At 39.3% G+C, this 20,625-nt stretch overlaps 1 protein-coding gene across 1 annotated transcript in view; it reads left to right on the top strand.

Annotated features, from left to right (window-relative positions):
- LOC141789878 (corticotropin-releasing factor-binding protein-like) overlaps positions 1 to 15,318 on the top strand; it is an 87,146-nt gene extending 71,828 nt beyond the window's left edge. The window contains exons 3-9 of the mRNA XM_074669386.1: positions 4,986 to 5,180; positions 5,317 to 5,404; positions 6,205 to 6,362; positions 7,742 to 7,952; positions 8,907 to 9,061; positions 13,376 to 13,490; positions 14,461 to 15,318. Of these exons, the coding sequence (XP_074525487.1) occupies positions 5,100 to 5,180; positions 5,317 to 5,404; positions 6,205 to 6,362; positions 7,742 to 7,952; positions 8,907 to 9,061; positions 13,376 to 13,490; positions 14,461 to 14,615 (963 nt within the window). The 5' untranslated portion in view covers positions 4,986 to 5,099 and the 3' untranslated portion in view covers positions 14,616 to 15,318. The remainder of the gene's footprint in view (positions 1 to 4,985; positions 5,181 to 5,316; positions 5,405 to 6,204; positions 6,363 to 7,741; positions 7,953 to 8,906; positions 9,062 to 13,375; positions 13,491 to 14,460) is intronic.
- The last annotated feature ends 5,307 nt before the right edge of the window (positions 15,319 to 20,625 follow it).

The raw sequence follows: 20,625 nt of genomic DNA, 5'->3' as shown, positions 1-20,625 counted from the left end.
TGATGCAGTTTTAGGTTAATAATTTCAGGCTGGGAGGCTCAAATACTGCTGTGTCTCAAGTTACAATGCTGTTTTAATGATCATTAAATGAAATCTGAGTTAATCATTTCACTATTTATGATTGATGCGCAACTGTAAAGATAATGTGAATCATGAGCAACATCAGTCCATTTTTCAGAGTAACCGTCACACTTGATGACCCATTAGCTAACATTTATCAACAGCTAGGCATTCATTCAGCTACTTGACCAACACTTCTGTTAGCATGGAGACAGCTAAAGCTAGCATTAGCTTACCTCTCGTGACTACGGAATTCTAGCTAACGGCAACGTTAGCAATGAAATGGTTGGATGCTAACTTCACCTTCACATGAGGTGTGAATTTGGAAACCGAATACGTTGCTTTAATTAAGTTTATGGATAGATGGTTCGTTCCTATACCAACCAACAAACTGTGTAGGAATGAATGGCCAGTTAATTTGGTGAATTGCCAAAGATTTAAGTACTTAAAAAGAGAAGAACAAAGAAATACTCATATTATTTACGGTTCCGTTACCTGTCCCATCTAGAAAGTGGGTCACTGGTTCTTCTTCTATCTTTTAGGTACAGGTTAACCCATCAGTCTTCATGTCAACAGTCCCATGTCTAGCTCCACCTGTCTGCACTGTGAACCATGTTGAAAGCTGGGCCATAGATGCTTCAGAGGGAACTGTCACAAACTCACTGAAGACACAAGCTGCAAAGAGGATGTTGATGCCCTGCTGTATGTGTGAGTGGAAGTTATAATTTTCAATTAATTTAGTTTTGTATTTTTGTAGATAGGTCACATCAATCAAGGGTTAGGATCAGGCTTGAGTGAGTTAGTAATGAGTAAGCAATGAGAGCACAAAGAAAAGTAACTTAAAAAAAAAAAAAAAAAAACTGCATCAATTGTCTTACTGGAGTGTAGTTTTAAGTGATCCTTTTACTCCCTGAACTGTTGAGTGAAAATGTCTGACTGTGCATCTTAGGGGAGAGGTTCCCTGCTGCTGCAGAACAATTATTTCACATTACACTTTGTAATTATTATATCATAAAGAACTACTTTCACTATGGATCATTGATGCTGACTTTGTCAACGTGGTTTTGCATTACTGGGAAGAGGAAGAAAAACTTATACGGTTTTGTCTTTTTGGCATTTGCAATGGCATAATAAGAATATTTTCAACAATATCAAGAAGGCACGAATTTCCCTACAGGGATTAATAAAGTATTTTATCTATCTGTAAAGTATCTTCTTAAATTCTAATAAAATAAAGTTTGTCAAATCCAACCAAAAAGATTCTCTTAAAGTTGGATTTTGTAGGCTATATGCTGACTGTTTTTTCCTTCAGTATGTATTACTGACCTACAAATGCTTCATTATTATTTATCCTGACAGCCAAATGCATGAGATAAAAGACTTTCTATGAAGAAAGCAAACCAAACAAACAGGCCGGCATCAGATGGGAGTCACCAGGCCTCCCCTGAAGAACTCCGCTGGAAGGTAATTAAAAGAAGAGTGTGTTATCCATCGCTCCTCATTAATGCACTTTGAATTAACCACTTTCAGGGGAGAGGAATGGGGAGGAGGAGACGTGGAAGAAAATCTATGCAGGCTTTAAAGTCATCTCTCTCTGTCAGGTCGGTCCAAACGGGGAGGGTCGGCTCATTACGGCCCCCGCAGGAGATGAATGGGTCAGTCAGGCAGTGAGGAGAGCCGGGCTGGACCGCTGTGTTGATGGACAGATCCACACAAGAAGTCTGTGTGAGTTTGAGGGGGGCAACACACAATGTACGGTCAAGCAAAAATACTTAGCTGATTGTGCTATCTTTGCCAGGGAGCAGGTGTGCAGTAGGAGGTTGCATGCTGGGATATGAAGCAAGGTTAAGACAGTAACGTCTGGACTCACCAATCAATGTGATTTAACTGGGAACACATGGAGAGGAGGCTGCAACATCTGGACAGCTGAGACCATCATCAGACACACATACACACACACACACACTCTCACTGAGAAACACACAGAAACACACAGAAAACCCTATTTTTTCAGCTGCTATTTTTTTTTTTTTTTAAGAAAACTGCAGTGAATGGTAACAGATGCATATTTTTATCACATGAATCACATTAAACCTAAAAGATTAGAACAAGTTCCCAAACTGGCCAGCAGATGGTGCTGAAGTCTTTTGACTTGTATGCTGCTGGTGTACTTATTTCAGTAATGAGGAAATGACTTCTCCACATTGATTTAATTCTCTGACATATATAACTTTTATTCTGATATTTTAACAGCACTTCAACAAAAATCTGTGTGAACTTTCTGCATTAAAATAATAACCGTACAAGCTGATAAAATGTGCATGTGTTGTGTTTTTATGTCACTAATTTGTTCAGACACACATTGATTCTTTCAATTGCATCTTAATAACACTTTGTGGTTTGACGTTGATGAATTTTGCCTGCAAATTTTTTATATTAAGTTCAAAGAAAGTTCATGTCTAAGCTGCTGTAGGGTGTGAATTCATTTATTAAGGATTTTCAGCGAAAGTGTGTTTGGATTTAGGGCTGTTATAGGGAGTTAGATGTGACTAGATTATCTCAGATTGGATGACTAACTGTGTAAATAGGCCAGCTTAATGTGAATTGATATAACTGATCATTGTTTAAAGCAGTCTAACAAGACTGTAGGGTTTGCTGTTCATTGAAAGCTATTGATTCATTTAATGAATTAGATCTGAACCATAAAAGTATGAATCACAACACCACATCACACACATGGCAGCTCTTTTTGAAACCGCTGAGGGAAAAGCACTTGTGGCACAAACACACACACACAGAGACACACACTATGTGTAGCATTTTGCTAATTTCTCTTTTCCTCTGCCGTCATCAATATTATCCAAGTACACACATAGCGAGACTCTGTCTAATGTGTTGTGACATCTTCGCAACACACTCACACTTTGTAAGACACACAGCATGGCAATGGATACTTCCTGTTTAATGAAAGTAGCATACCTTGAATAGGTCAGCAGCTTGAGACAACAACAAGCTGAAATTATGTTTCATTAAATTCATCATCGTTTTGTCAGTTTTGGTTTGTAGTTTGGTGTTTGGCGTCATAGTCCTTCAGCACCAGAAGACGAAAAATGTCAGATATTATTAGATGAGGATAATTGTGGGTCAGAATTTCAGAATAAAAGATGACAGAATGATCATCATCTCTTACACTCAGTTACTCGGAGTTTGACCTTTTAACAAAGGCACACATGGTTACACAGGAAGTCTAACTTAAATTAATTTTGAGTATGTCACTACAAACCAAATAACATCACAGCAGCCAAACTATATCTTCCCCAATTAATAAGGCTCTACAGTTATGTGTTTTGTTTGAAGGCTGTCATTAAAGACTCAGGCGGTGCGTCACTCAGCTTCCTCCTCAGCTTCCTATGTCGCCAGCCATTGAAGAAAAAAAGAAAAACTTTGTTGTCACTGGGCATTGCATTGTTTTGGACAGGCACCTTAAGCAAGGTGGGGTTGAGATGAAGAGGTGATGTCTAAGATCAGACTGTGAGCTTCACTTTCAGGATTGCATCACAGCCAGTACAGTCCCCTTCTATTGGGCTCAACATGGATTGAATCTCTGTGTACGATCAGAGCTGAAGTTTAAGTGGACTTTTATGGTTTGACAGCACATGGCACCAGAACACCCCCATACCAAAAGTCTTTGGCTGTGGATGCATCTGTGGGTAGAGATAAAGTATTGCCTGAGACAAAATTTTTACAGCTCCATTATAAGTACAGAAAAATTCCAATACTTCATTACTTAAAGAAAACTTTCCAGGTTTGATAACGTGAATATCTTTGTGTGCGACCAAGAAACTTGTAACTGTGTTTCCCTCCTGAATGGAAGTAAAGAAACATGGTATCTGTATTTATCTGTGTCAAACACAATAAAGGGTAAACACATATAAAAATGTCTGCAAGAGCTTGCTTAAAAGTCAAACTGAAGAGAGGAATCACAAAGATCCCACAGTTTTCATTGAACACACAACATTTTCATCTCAGATCATCAGGCAAGTGTTGGCAAAGACACTTGGAAGCTTTGTACACAATGTTGGGATCCTTTTATCTATTCCCCCCTTGAGTTTGATTAGACTTACCCATCAATCAGCCAGTAAATCAATCAGTTTACATAAAGGTTAAAGATCCAAGTCATAACAAACATTATCTCGAGTCACTTTGAGAACATGCCAACAATCTTCAGCGTATTACTCGCAGCCAAAAGAAATCCAGTATCCAGAAAAACAAGACAAACTTTTCGAAAAAACATTATCTTGCTGACATAATGATAATCAGTGCACTGAATCAGAAGTTGAGAAAAAACAGGGTGAATTGACATGAGGTAACTTGCCGAAGACCAGTTAATCCATGTGTTGAAAAGCTGTTGAAAGCAGAGGAAGAATCTTTTACTGGCTCCTCTAAGGAATACTGCTGGCTGCTGGAGGTCAGGTTTAATACTCATACTAATAAGGACAGTACTCAGTGACACTTATGAGTGTGTGTTATAATTAATTTGTGTTAAATAAGGCATTCTTTATGGCAGTTTTCATCTACAATAAAGAAAATGCTAGTTTCCAGTTGTGTTTATGTTTCTGCCTACATGTTCTAAAGTCAGTATAACTCTAAATATGTCAAATTATTACATATTTACAAAACTTAATAGACCGGATTAGAAATATATTATCTTTAAAATTTACAAACTCATGGTAGCTTAATTTCTCTTGTATGAAATGTAACAATTCATGATACAACACATAATTTTTTCCTGAAGTCAGATCTTCTTTCTTCCTCAGATAAGCTACTTGGTGATGATTTGCTACAGCACAGCTGAGTGTGTATTATTGTCCTGGTTCAGTATGACTGACAGGCTTTCACATGATTTCTCCTCTGTGTGTATTCAGTGACCCCCTCATGTAGGCCTGCCTGTGTGTCTGAGCTGCTATAAAAGCTGGCAGCTCTCAGGCAGCGCAGTTATTCTCCTCAGCCTCAGAAAGCACCGAGAGACGCTCTTCATCATGTCCGTGTGTCAGTGCGCACAGATCCTCCTCTTCCTCATCTCCCTCTCATCACGGACGGGGCTCAGCCGATACATTGAGGTGAGTTCTTTATAAGTAAATCAATAATTCTACTTTCCCTTGGTTTAAGGGCAGGTTAACCTGCACTCTTAAAAGTTTCAGCCGGTGGAGTCGGAAGCTAACATTTGACGCTCATCTCTGTCGTGTTTTCACTCAGGACATCGAAGCTTCAGATGGATTATTTACTCTGCTCAGTCTGGACCAGAAGAGAGAAACAGAGGACTTTGTTTTCCGCCGACCTCTCAGTAAGTCCTGCACCAGATGAGGGATTTATTCAGCAGCTGACTGGGCACAACACTTTAAAAGACCTAGCTAACAGCAAGTAAACACTTAACAGGATTTAAGTGATAAACTTGTGGAACATAGAGTTCACTGCTACTGCACTGACCACATTTTACCTTCACATATTATGAGTCAGTAACCACTACATCAATTAATCAGAATCTGATAAGTCATCATAACACTTTAACTGCATGCAGAAGAGCCTTAAGCATAACCATTAAGTTTTTCACCAACAACTTATTACATAAAAACAGTGAAAAGCTCTTATAAAAACAAACAAACAAAAAAAAACAACATAGCTTTCCAGTTAGATACTCAGGTTTTTGACATTTACTTTGATGGTGAACATAAATATAATTACCAACACACCTCCAAGTCTTTTGTGTGCGTCCCTTGTCTATAAAGACAAAAACAAACAAACAAAAAAAACCTGCTTTTGACCTCGAAGCTAAGATCTGCCTTTGAATTTTATACATATTTTTCTCCCATGCTGTTTCATTTCACAAATTTTGAAAGATGCAAAAAGTCTATATTTAATCAGTGGGAATGTTTGATTGTCACCCAAATCATTTTGAAGGTGTTTTTTTATTTAATCGACTTTTTTTCCTCATAGCTGCAAAAAAATACTAAATACAACCCTTGTAAATTGGTTGTCAACATTTTAATTCATGATAAAAGCCAACAGACTACACAATGAAGTTTACCCTTTACTTAAAATCTGAGGAAGTCTGATTGTAACCATTGTTTTTTTTGTGTTTTTAAGGATGTCTGGACATGTTAGCCACTGAGGGCCAGTTCACCTTTGTGGCGTCTCAGGCCGAGCTGGCCTGCGCAATTTTCATCATCGCTGAACCCAGTGAGGTCATCAGCCTGGAGCTCTCTGACGTCAACATTGACTGCAGCGCCGGGGACTTCATCAAGGTTGGCTTCACTCACCGAAAACAGCACCCACACTACATCAACGCCCCTCCACAAGTGGGAGACAGGAAGTTAAACCCTGAATTCTGTTTCATCTTACAGCGTTGATTAAAATGGAGCCAAACAGGGTTAAGGCAGCGTTTAAGGGCTAGGGCCAAACACCACACTGGATCCTCTCTGCATTGGTCACATTACCCTGAGCAAGTGTGGGAAGAGGAGGCTTTAGTTATGAAGCCAAGCCTGCCAGTTACATCCTTGTTTTGAGCTGTGTGGGCCAAAGTGGTGACAGGAATAGCAGTGAGAAGATGGGACAGGTTAACTTTAGCATATTACCATATTAACTCAGTTTATAGGATTATTATAGGTGTAGCCTGCATCGATCTTCTGTGTTTTGAAGATGTTAGCCAAACCAAACAGCTACATATTTGTTTTTCATTTCTATATAGAACACACCATTTCTATTAAGAAGATTTACAGGCTACTTATAGAAATTCATGTTGGATTATGGTTTTAATTAATGATGCCAAATGCGTGAATTGTGCTGTAAATCTTGTTAAATTAATATCCTCAGAAAAGACACTTTACGCTCCTGTGAAATCAAAATACTTGCATTTTCAACCATATATTTCTTGTCTCCAGTTTCTCTTATGGACTAGTGTTTCATTTAGCAGTTACAAATATCAACGTTCCTCTGTAGATATCTTTACCATCTATCAGAGTTTGTCATAAACTAGAAAACAAACATGTTGTAGAATCATCCTGCACTCTGGGGCGTAATCTAATTTTGCATGTAATGAAATGCTTTCTCTCATTTTTTTGTTTTCCTCATGACTCAATGGAGCTCGAAGCAAGTTTGTTGTGTGTGTTTCAGACTCAGCTCTATTGGCTAGTGCAAATGTCATTTCATCTACATTTATCCCAGAGAGCAAAACAACAGAAATACTGAAATATCAAGTGAATGTGGAGTAGATTAAAAATAGTCTAACAGAATATTAAGCACATAGTGCAGTTTATCTCATAAGTAAGCTAAGTGGAAAATAAAGAAAAGATCAGAATATGTTTGTTTTCTTGTACTTTAATTGGCTATTTCGTATATCATCAATCTTTAACGGGTGAAATTTAGGTAAATTCTAAAGATTTTCCCACAAAGAATAAGAAAACTTCTTTAACATATAGTTTGTTACTATTCAGCATATCAACCTCTTTAAGCCAATATTCTTCTTCTTCACAAATAGTGCCAATTGTGCTAACCTAATGCTTGTATGTTAATGGATTCCTAATGTTTGGCCCTTTTTAGAAGTAACAACAGGGTTGTTTTCATTGAATATTTTAAAGATAAAAAGTTTTCATGCTTTACTTCATCTCATGTCTTTCTCCTCCAGATGTTTGACGGCTGGGTGCTGAAAGGAGACAAGTTCCCCAGCAGGCAGGACCACCCACTCCCTTTACACCAGCGCTACACAGATTACTGCTCCTCCTCAGGACAAGGAGCTTCCAGCCGCTCCTCACAAAACGTCGCCATGGTCTTTTTCCGTGTCCACAGCGCTGACACCAGCTTTATCCTCACTGTCAGAAAATTACACAACCCTTTCCGTGAGTTCCGTTGCCTGTTTTTGTCACTTGAGGGCTAAAACAATCGAACAGCAAGTAACAAACAAGAAATGTTCAGGACCAAGGCCTGGCATATAAATTAGATTAGAGGGAGCACTGGTGTATGGTATTCTGAGCATGAGTCAAGGCAGAGAGTGACAGGTTGGGATTGAATGAGAGAGATGCACCTGTTTTCCAGATGCATGACAAAGACGCTTTTAACGGTGTGTCAAGAAACATGTAGCTGTGAGACAAAGACACAAACACAAAACAGGAGTGTTTGAATAGATGAGCTGTTGCACATAAATCTCAGGCCAGTGTGTGAGGCTTTTTGTAAATATTTACTGTTGGCTGCTGGCCATTGTTTAAACTGCACAAACAAATGCATATCTCTGTTCTCTGATACATGATTACCCTGAATAAGCAACAGTAAAAATGTTTTTAACTGATGAAGTAGGACAGAAACATTTATTTGTATTGTTTTATGCTCTTTAATTTATAGAGATACACACAGAGTACATGCAGTAACTAAATTTTGTGAATCCAATCTTAAAGTCTTGCAAAACTTGCAAAACAAGCCACTCTCCATGATATATCTCCTCTTCTCAGCTTTGATCAGCATGCTCCTTTTCCATGAAAACGTCTCTAAATGAACAACACGCCCACAGGACTGAAGTGTTCCGACTCCTGTTGGTGCCTGTCTAGTCTACCATACTGTTATCAATTCAAATTTCATTATTTTCTTATCTCTGTCATCAGAACTGGGATTGGATTTCCATGCTCAGACCTAATTGTGTCCCCTCCCTGCAGTCAGCCTTGATTATGTCCAATTTGTGACATGAGGTGTCAGTAATGAGTTTCTCTGCTGATGGGGAACTGTTAATTTGAAACCTCTCCTCTTCTCTGTGTGTATGTGTATGTGTGTGTGTGTGTGTCTGTGTGTGTGCATGTGTGAAGCCTGTAACATCATGTCCCAGAGTCCAGAGGGCAGCTTCACCATGGTGATGCCACACCAGCGCAGGAACTGCAGCTTCTCCATTATCTACCCAGTGGAGATCAGGTTGACGGAGCTGAGCCTGGGGCAGGCCAAAAGCAATGAGCTCAGCCCACAGGTGAGATGCTTTGGCACCCCTGCTGTCTGAGGAAAACGCTTTTTAAAGAGGCAGTGATCACAGGTTTAGCTATGTTGGCCCGAAACTTGATGTGTTTGACAAACTATATTGAAGAAAGAGATAATAGGCCGTCATATACATGCCAACAATCCTCTGCAAATTCAGTGAAGTTTTAGCTCATGATAACCATCATTCAGCCTCCTTTCGGAGTTCTATTCACCAAAGCATGAACCCAACCAAAGCAAAAACTGTTCCAGACCTCTGATAATCTGCCAATACCTCTGATTTATTTTGGCCATTCACAAAAGGCTACTGACCAATCAGACAGCACCTGGCATGGCTACAGATAGGATGTCATATTTTTGACACCTGGACCTTATTTATAGGTGTGTGCATGCTCATATACTCACTCAGACAAACATCGTGCACCGCGGAGTCCTTCCGAAGTTATTTAGATCCAACCGATTTTAGCCGCACTTAGCGGGGGCCACGGCAAGGGAGCTTCAGTGCGGGACATAATCTCTGCAAAATCGCTCAATTCAGCTATATTTTTTCATCCATCGCCAGTGTTATCATAAAGTCAGCTCTTCTACCATCTTCAGGTGGGTCAGCTGACCAGAGCTGACCTGGTAAACAAACGTTTAACAGTTGTCCTTACCGGTTTGAGCCTGAGTACACGGACGAAGAGCTCTATGAAAGAAGGATGCAGAGGGAGAGAGACGAAGAGCTGGCTCGAGAACAACAAACAGGAGCACGTCCACGACTCAATGCGAACTTGTGGTGCGCTTGTGGACAGTGTTCGCCTATAGCAACAGAAGAGGAGTGTGTTTGTGATAACACTGGCGATGGATGAAAAAATATAGCAGAAATTGGCGATTTTGCAGAGATTGTGTCCAGCCCTGAAGCTCCCTTGCTGTGGCCCCTGTTAAGTGCGGCTAAAATCGGTTCGATCTAAATAACTTCTGAAGGACTCCGAGCTGCACAATGTTTGTCTGAGTGAGTATTTGAGCATGCACACACCTATAAATAAGGTCCAGGTGTCAAAAAAACGGAGTTGCCCTCTAATTTGGGGGTTTTAACTCCTCCTCATCATCATATGTTCACAGGTTTGTAGTGTCTGTGATGAAGAAATTGTTCCAGAAAAAGAGGCTAAATCAAAAATGCTCCTTGGTAATTTTTTTGAGTTATAGGAGGTGAGAATTAAGTCTGAGTTCTTTACACAAATATTTCAGTGTTTGAAATAAAATCAGCTTTAATGATGGTGATGGACTGTTGCATCACTTTACCTTTAGCTCAAAGAATAGTCAATAAACTTATCATAAAGCCAGTAGAAGACATTCAGAAGTCCTCCTGTGACTTATCTGTCTGTGAACTATCAGTGTGAAGTCTAAACCAGATGAGCTGTTTGTTCCTGGACTTGGTTTCAGATATAGATTTAATGTCACTGTACAGACGCGTGAGTTTTATCAGTCTTCAGGATGGAAACCTTTCATTTCAAACTTGTTAAAACTAGCCCATGTTTTCTTTACATTGATATGTTTTTCCATCATTTGTGTATCTCAGCCAGGCAGTGAATTCCTGAAAATATTGTCATTTGAATAATTCAGGGTTGTGAAAAACGACCCAAAATCAATGTTCTGTTTGGCAGACAGTTAGCAGACCCACACTGAGACTTTGGTCAGTAGTTTCCTGCTCTGACAGGTGTTACGCAATCTGATTAGACTTACAGGAAAATGTCTCATGAGGCAAAGTGAAAACGCCTGTTTGTTTGTGAGTGTGTTTATACACACACACACATACACACACAAACACACACACAGTGGTGGTGATGGAGCTGCAATAACAGCTACACTCTCGTGTAAAGCAGAGCGCGAGAGATCACGGTTTCCTCATTACAGCTATTTAGGCAGCATCACACATGAAAGAGTGCTCGTGTTCTGTTTATCATCAGGTCTGTGATTCAGGCTAATGCACAAGACCTCAGTCTTGGAGTGGAAAATAAACACAACCATCCTGATGCTCAGTACAGACGCACAACCTCAAATGTGATACCCTCATAAAGCTGTTGTACAATTTGTCTAGTGTGACCCCCAACAAAAATACTTCTGCAGCTTAACTGAGTTAGCTACAAGACTGTTTCAAAATCATATTACTCCACAGCTGCACTTGTTGTTTGACATGTGGCTTATAAACTATTCCTTGGTGTATGGACTTTGTTTGAAATGTAGGGCAGAGAAATGTGCATGTCAAAACATTGACGCACCTATCATTAACATTGTTATAATAACCAGTGTAAATGAATAGGGATAAATGTTTACAGGATTATGCTCTGTATATCTTCATGAACAGTTTCAGATCATTTATGTGATCTCAGACCCAACACTCATATTGTTATTTCTTTTGCAAGCTGCAGCTCTTGAAATCCATTGTACACAATCTGATCAGCTTTAATAAGCAGACAGTCAGTCACTGTGTTATGACCCAGTCCGGGGACACTGAGAAATAACAAAGTGACCTCTCCTGTCTCACCACCAGAACATCTCAACACAGGAACAGAGAAAGGAAACGGAATCAAGATGCAGTCTTTGAACTAAAATTTAATTATTTTTAAAGTTTTTTTTTACCCTTGGTTTACCTCAGGGAGACACAGCAAAGGAACAAAGAGACAAACAAAATCACTGATAAATCAAAATACCTCATTATTTCTGAAGTAAAAAGAAAACGTACAAAACTTGAATCCTACTCCCTGAACGCAAAGACAGGAGAAAACTGATCCCCTCCCCGCGCTGTTCTGCCTTACTTACCGAGACTGCTATTTCAAAAATCTAAATTCAACAAGAAGCCATTAATCTATGCTCATAGAGAGCACACACACATATACACAACACTCGAAAACTGCTTCAAATGAATGGCGCTGGTGGGGCAGGAGGGCCGGCGTCCAAACTGCCGAAGCCCCCTTTGAAAACCCCGTCCCAAGACTCCAGCCAATCGCTCTCCACCATGTCACGTCCTCTTCCAATCAGTAGCTGGTGCATTCCCACACCCCTCAGCCAATCACAGGCCCCACCTAGAGGAGAACGGCAAAGAGGAGAACGAAAAAGAGGAGGAGAGAAAGAGGTGGACAGAGAGGACAAAAAAAGAACAAAACAAAGCAGCGCTCCTCCATCCGCACAATAAGTAAACAAATATGGCTCACAGTCATAACAACTGGGAGGGCTTGCCTTCTACCAAGAACCAGAACTGGAGGAGACCAAAGCAGAGGAAAAAGGGGATGACTATTACATGTATAGGCATTCCAGGTTAAAACATCTAACATTTTAAAGGTTATACACCTGCATAGTACTGTGTTTGTGCTAACATAAACAGTGAAAAGTCCAAACATACAGTATGTTTAATTAATGTTACATTTCCTGTGCCTTGGTTTTAAAAAATAAGCAATCAACACTAAGAAACCAATCAAAGTTTCAGAGTTTATTGGCAATGCCAGTATATATTCTGCCACTACCCTAAACACAATTTGTAACTATTAGTGAAAAGTTTAGCCCATTACAGGAAACATTTCATAGCTGATTAATATCTGATTTGCAGCTGATTTCAACAGCTGCAAACTGACTTTAAAATGTGACTTTGAAAAAAATCAGATCAAAAGATAAGATGAACCTCATCTATATTTAAAATGGAAATAATCCAAATACTCTAAATGGCCGTAAGCTCGTTATTAGAATGTGATGAAAGACAGAAGAAAACACAATCACTCTGAAGATGTTGGCAGAGAGTTTCACACCAGCTGCCAGGTGCTGACATTATGTAAAACTGTAAGAACTGGGTCAGTTACAACAATCTGACATTTCTGAATGTTAAAAAGGAACTTTCATGTTTCCCAAAGTCATCTAATGGAATTTCAAAGGCACTCTTGCGGCTTTGTATAATCTTATTTGATTAAAGATGAAGTGATACGGGAGAATATAGAAAACAGGATGAAGAGGGAATTTAACCTTGAGCAACCTTTAGCTCATATCATGAATAATATTCATCTGGGTCAAAGAGTATCAGGTTTAAGACTCTGCAAAAGGGAGCTTGGACTCTTTTATGAATATTGATGTGAAACTGGAGAACATTCCTGAATATCCTACATTAAAAGACCACTGGAAATCAAACATGTGACATTCGTGCATCTGCTCATGGAAATATTTCTCTATTGTGCCTCTAGTGGTAAAACTCCACATGATAACTTACAAAACCCACACACAATAACTGCATATGCAAACCCTTTGGTTTAATCCGCCCTCATCAAGTTTGCTGATTGTTTCTCAGGTGTGGTCAGGCTGTTCAGGGTCAGGTGACTATGTGGAGCTGCTCGGGGGAAATGGAGTCGACACCTCGAAGATGTTTCCTGTAGCTGACCTCTGTTTCTCCCTCACTGGACTTGGTGAGTCTCAAAACCTCATCGAAAACTTGTTTGATTAAACTTGGTTCTTTAGAATTGTGTCCAAAATATGTATGTATATAAATTCATTCTTTATATTTTTATTTATTTATTTAAACTGTGCTTTCCCTAAACTCACAGTAATTTGCCTCTCTTAGCCCAAACTGACTTCTGTTTTCAAGTTTAATTTCTGAACAAATTGTAATGAAAATATTGTTGCTTAGAGTTTTACGTACGGAGGCATCACTTCCCAGCTCAGAATATGCTTCCAATCAGGAAGCGAGGTTGTACTTTGTTTTCTCTGACAGAAACTTTTGCCCTACCCCTCCAGGCTGACTCTGATCAAGCCACTAATAACGGTGTTTTTTAATATGTAGCAGGCGTATTTCGGTAAGTGGTGCGCCTGTGTGGCTACCCCTTTTTCCTGTTTGTTTTTTTTTAATCTATATATAAAATGAAATTGGAAGTCCTGTGTAGTATTGTTTGGGATCAAGTACAATGTTTGCCTCCAAACTATTATTGTCGCTGTGATTTTTATTGTCTCTACGTCGCCACCTGAAGAGGAGTTGACATAGGCAAAGCAAACATTTGTGTAACATGCTCTACTGAAAAAAAGTTGTGTTGATTCTGGTACCCTCTCGGGTAAAAGTTGCTCCAAGCTATTTTTGTCCTGTTTGTGTGTAAGTACTGACAAAAAATCGTCTCAAACCTACAACTCAAACCAAATCTTATAAATGAATTTTTTTTTCGAAGTCTTCTTAAGCCCGATACCCCACAGTGGCTTAAGAGGTACTTCGGATAATAGAAATAATCAGTGTCTTTTCAGATGGTCCCTTTTTTAGGTCATTGTGGCATAGTTATTTAGGACTGTTAGAAAGGAGAAATAAAAGCTAGCTACAAAACAACAGTGCTCTGTCTTTTTCCCAGTGTACAGCATCACATCAGTGTTTTTTTTTTCTCCTTGGCCCTCCAGCTCAGATGAAGATTGGTTGTGATAACTCGGTGGTGAGGCTGGTGTCCAGTGGGAACTATATCAACCATGTTTCCTTCCAGTACCGATTACTGGAACAACATGAGCTGCCCAAGACCCCTGAGAACAGCCTGAATAACTTCTGCACTATGGAATAAGACCACTCACACTCTAACTTGGACTTACACACAAACACAGACTCACACACACTGATTCATTATTCATTTTAGTGTATATAAAACAGTGTGACAAAAAGCATCATTAAATAATTTCAAATCCAAATATTTTATCTAATGTCTGATTATATAAGCTTTGATCAGAGTGTATTTATGTGAAGAACTATTGATAAAGAAGGATTTAAATGTTTTCTTTGAACAGTTTGTCAGGAAAAAAATCTGTGATGCATTCCTTTTCTTGGCAGGAGCAATCATTTCAAACCTTCTCTCTGCTGATCTTGGTTTATATCAAGAGGTTTTACACATCTGCTGTCTCTCCTGTTTATATGCCCCTGACAATTTAAAAATAAATATGACATGCATGATAAAGCATCTTTGTAAATGTCCTGATTTCTGAAGAACTCTGTATATATGAGCCTCTTTCTTTCCCATCGTTGAAACTTTCTTTTACTCTTATGCCAGGGCAGGGTCCATCCATTTTACTCATTGAAGATCATTACTTCCTCCAGTCAGGAAATGTGGTCTAAAGTAGATGCAGAAATGATCGTCTGTAGGTAATGAACAGGAATGATAACTCAGGCATGGAAACATTGACCTCCAAAATAAAATAAAGATACATCTAATAATGGAGCGAATGTTTGCATTATGATCAAAGATGATGTCATTGATGAACCCAGTAATAAGATGTGTGTACTTGTATACAAGGTAAATGTGTATGTTTAATCCAATGTATAAATATGTCCTTTGCAATCAACATAAGCAATGACTCATGCATTTTTTCTTATTTATAATCCACATATTTATAATCCAATCTGTTCCAGTGGCAAACTCTGAAGCAGATTTCATAGTGGCTGATTATTGCTCAAAATCATAATTAAAGTCTTTAGAAAAACACAGTGTGATGTTCTAAAATAGGTTTCGACTGTGACCCCGCTCTCTCTGACTGTTTAGCCCTAATCCTTTACATACTGTACATTTGTGGATCCTCAGTGTGAATAAATGTGCAGCTCTTTAATGGGATTATCCCACAAGCCTCAGCGCTCTTATCCCCCTCGACATCCCTTCAACCAGCTCGCTTTTGATCTTCTCCTTACGTGGAATTAATCTCAAACCTGCTCAGCCGTGATGATTCAATTAACCAGCGGATGTCTTTTTTCGCTCGACGTGTTGCAATTTTCAGTCTTCATTAGACGATGAAACACACTTTGGATGCCACTGAAAGGGATAAAGTCTGATTATTTGTTTTGTAAAAGTAGGCACAGCGGTCTTTAACACTCTCTGATGCATTTATCGTGGTCTCTGGAAATGAGGCTGTCACTTGTTGGGGGGGAAGAATTCACAAGTTTTTATGCAGCACAAAAGGGATGCATCCAGAAAGGTGGTCAGAGGTGGTTATGGCCCTTGAAATTGGATTGGCCACCCCATCAGCCAATCATAGTTAGGTATTTCAGGGCTGCACCCGATCCAGAAGAATGCTACCTCAATATTTTGAATACTGTCTGTTTTTACTCATTATTTTGTCGCTGTGCCCACTTATGTGTCGAAATTAGAAGTTCAGTCTGGCCTAGTAATGTTTTTGGCTGTGAAGTGGCTGAATGAGCCTTTTCTATCAGCAGTGATCCATCAATCAGTGCTGATGACACTTATTTTGGCAGTCCACAGCAAACAGATAAGCTTTTATTAATCTAATCTGTTAAAGCAGGGATTACTTCTTGCCATGGTTTTCAAATGTGAGTGCAGCCAGGCTCTGAGATCCTTTCACCTGAAATCTTGGCAAAAGTTAGAAGCTTGAGCAACCTGCAGAAAGGCACATTAATTGTTTCAGCATGCTTCACCCATTGCTCAACATTAGGCTCCCAGTTTTATGGTAGCTTAGATCTGCTGCTATGCCTCTTTGAAGAGCATTAAATCATTCTACTTCACAAGTTAACATCTGCCACTGACCCCGGGGCAAATGCATCACAGTTGATTACATACAGCGCAAAGTTTGCACCCTGCATTTTGGATGCACTGTAAAATATGTTTTTATGTTTTGATTTATAGCTTTTAAAACATGTATGTGATGTACAATCACAAGAGAGCTTGTTGAAACTCTTCATGCCCCTTAGAGACAAAGATGATTTATTTTACCTTTATTTTGAAGACAGCGTTTTACTTCATGCTTGTCTTAAAAACAAAGGGACCAAAGTTTACTGGCATGTAGTGAGTTACAAACCTCCTTGAATTGACATCAGAGCTCACAGTCTGCTGAGTGTGATCAGGCTCTGCTCTCTCAGAGTGCACAGCAGGTCACTCAATGATTTCTCTACTGTGACTTCTTTTTCAGTCACACCATAAAATCACACTCACTGTTACCAAATATGACATGTTTCGGTTTGTACACTCCCCCCGTCTTTTGTAGCTGTTAGTATTTTTTTCTTCGACCTGTTTCGCGCTTTCTTTCTGATATTCTCTTGGTTCTCCTACACTGCCCTCTACTGCCTGCTTTAAGTAACTACACGCATCAAGATGCACCAGTTGAAGTGTTTACATCGATGATTTAACAGTTTGTTTGTATGTTCTTTTTGGATTGTTTGCAAAGTTTCTATGTTCCAACTTTCTGATTGTTTTTTTTTCTATTTATTTATTTATATTTTTGGATACTATTTACTTTTACATTTTTTAAAATAATCACTGTGGATTCAATTTGAAATCCACAGCTCCAACTAGCTTGCAGAATCAATGAAAACAAATCAGCTACATTTTCTCTTAATGAATAAGTTCTTGCTTTGTTTTTATGCCCCCCCCCCCCCCCCCCCCCCCCTCAAATGGTGAAAGGACACACTTGTTTGCTTGTTAAAGTTACATTTAGAACACATAAAATACAATATGATCAGGTCACAAGTATTTCAAGGAACTACATTTTTACTTTGTCACATAGTTTTATCAATTAATGTGACACTTTCATGTTTTCCAACGTTTACATGATCTGTTACACCTTAAAGTATACGTATAAGTAACTATGATAAAAGAGTGCTGCAAACAGTGGTTTTACTTTTTGTATATGCATCTTCAAGATTACCAAATATTATTCTTAACATCAACACTGCACCACAGCCAAAGAACCAAAGGAACCTGGGCACAATCTGGAAGGAACGAGTAGCCCAAAAAGCAAAGATAATTATCAGCCAACCAGATCACGTTCTATCAAATAAATTTTCTCTTATGCCTTCAGGCAGATCTTATAATGTGGCCCAAAGGAAAACTAATCACTACTCAAAGTCCTTCATTCCCTCTGCTATTAAGCTCCTAAATACAGACTGCACCCACTTTAAATGACTATTTCTTTAGGATGTTATTTATTTTTTGTCTTATCTGCTTTCTCATTGTTTTTAAAGTTTTTACATAGATCATTTTTTTCTTATCTTTTTCTTATCTTATTTTAACTCGTTTTTATCTTGCTCTATGATTTGCATTTGTAGGCTACTTATAATATAATGTCCAACATCTCTATCTGTCCCATGCCAGCTTAAATATGTTTCCTTGATTATTATTTATTTATTTATGTTGTTGACTGACTGTATGAATGCATATACACTGAGAAGCTACAAATGAATTACCCCTTGTGGGATAATTAAAGTTGTCTGAATCTGAATCTGTAACAAAATTTTTCCTCTAAACTTCTGCTCCCTATAGATTGCACAATGGATCCAGATCTCTTAAAGGCAAAAATGAGGGACTTAGGATGTTAAGCTTTAGATGATGGTTGTAATGACAATTGCAAAAGCTGCTAGAAGGAGAGGGATAAAGACTCCAGTCCCCCTTCGCTCCATTACACTGGTCCCCGGCATAACACGTGACACCAACGGCATCTGCTCTGTTGCACATATCACTCCTCATGCATTTCTCAGTTATCAAATTTGCAGCAAGAGCAGAAACAGAGGAAAATGTTGCATCATTTTAATATTAAATATGTGAAAGGAGTTAAGGAACAGATCAGACGGCGCAATCATGAGGTCTGTAAATGCTGTAATAAGATTATTAATTCAGCAGTAAACATTGCTTTTTCACTAAAAAGTGAGCCTTGCAATGATCTTTCGGGCTTTAAAAAGTGTTTTGTATACACTGATGATACACCCCTAGTTGTGAACAATCCCAGAAAAACAGTCGATTGTGCGTGAAATGTGATCTGAATATTCACTTTCACTGCTCTGGAAATCTAATTTTGGCTTCTGTTAAATAAATAACAGCCTCATTCAGGAGATAATTGCAGCATGATTTCTTTACTAACACACACACACACACACACACACACACACACACACACACACACACACACACACACACACACACACACACACACACACACACACACACACACACACAAGCTCTTTACTGTAGATCTCTAATAGCATTAATAGATCTACGTCATTAATCTGCTGCCAGAAAAAAAAAAAAAAAAGATACAGAGTGACTCAGAATCATCCTCAAAGCAGCAGGATTTAGGAGGACTTTTACTCAAATAATTGCTACACTAATTTCTCATGTCAGGCTGTCTTTATTTATAAAGTATAATACCCACTTCCTTTCACCTAAGCATGCAAAATCAGATGAAACTGTGTATATGTCACAGAATTAACCAGCCACTACTGTTTGGCCTGTCTGGTGTCTGTAAGTAATGAGCTTGGCCCTTCACCCCTGGATTAAGGTCTTGTGTAGGTGCCAGGTGAATCCCAGGTGAACCACCAGCTGTTAGCAGGAGCTCTTCTTTTTAGGCTCTATTTCTGTCCTGGTGCCATTTTAGCTCAGTTGTGACAATGTGATGTTTTTCCCCCCTCACATTCACTTTATCTATGGACGTCTTTGTTACTCACTGTGAATGACTGAGCTCTTTGTTACAGTGTTGGAAGGTCCTGGCATTGCTGTTTAATATAGCTTCATCTTATTAAGCCTGGCAGTGTGCCATGGCCTGAAAACAACATCTCTGTCTGAGGAAGAGAGGAGACCAGCAGAGCTGTGTGAGGCCAAGTCTGGCTTTAAGTTCTCCTTTCTTTTGTGTGTCAGAAAGATGTAGCTCTGTAGGTTGGCTTGTTGGACATTGGTCTGCTCACTTAACAGTTTCATGCTCATTAATCCCTTAGCCCCCATCTTTTATTGGATATATTTTGTTACAGAATTATTTATATTAGATTTAATATGTAGATTGGATTAAGTAGATTTAATATGATTTATGTAATCTGGCTGTCCTAGCCTTGTTTTTTCCTGTTCAAAATGAAGACCTGTCATGGGATTTTAACCAATCACCAGCATTGTTTACATTTCTTTTGTGTTTCCTAACCCCTTAACCAGTGGTGTGCACAGAGGGTGGTCTGATAATTGCCCTCTTTTTGCCCGTGCCCCTAAAAAATTCTCTGCACAGCACTGCCCTTAACCCCATCTGTAGTATGATGATCGAAGGTGGAAGATAAAATCTAGCTTTCTACCAAAATAAAAAAAGTCCCAATCTTTTGGCCTCAAACTGTTTGTTTGTTCAATTAATCCATTTGAGAGATTTGAAGGCCAAGGTCAAACTAACTGTTGCACAGTGGTGCAACAGTTAGCACTGCAGCCTCACGGCAAGAAGGTCACCAGTTCAACTCCCCGCTTGGCTGGTGGGCTTTTCTGTGTGGAGTTTGCATGTTCTCCCCGTGCATGCGTGGGTTTTTCTCCGGGTGCCCCGGCTTCCTCCCACAGTCCAAAAACATGCTCACCAGGTTAATTGGTCACTCTAAAGTGTCTCCAGGTATGAGTGTGTGCGTGAATGGTTGTTTTTCTCTTTGTCAGCCCTGTGATTGACTGGCGACCAGTCCAGGGTGTACCTCGCCTCTCGCCCAATGACAGCTGGGATAGGCTCCAGCCACCTGCAACCCTGAACAGGATAAGCAGTTAAGAAAATGGATGGATGGATGGGTTTGCTAACCCCTTAACCAGTTGTGTGCACAGAGGTGGGTTAGGTGGAGTGGTCCCTGTCCTC

The sequence above is a fragment of the Halichoeres trimaculatus genome, unplaced genomic scaffold (genome assembly GCF_033239565.1).
Source record: "Halichoeres trimaculatus isolate MK-OKI-2021-1 unplaced genomic scaffold, fHalTri1.1 fHalTri1_scaffold_5, whole genome shotgun sequence".
NCBI lineage: Eukaryota > Metazoa > Chordata > Actinopteri > Labriformes > Labridae > Halichoeres > Halichoeres trimaculatus.
Note: the sequence above shows the minus strand (reverse complement) of the source record. Positions and strands in the feature narration are given on the sequence as shown.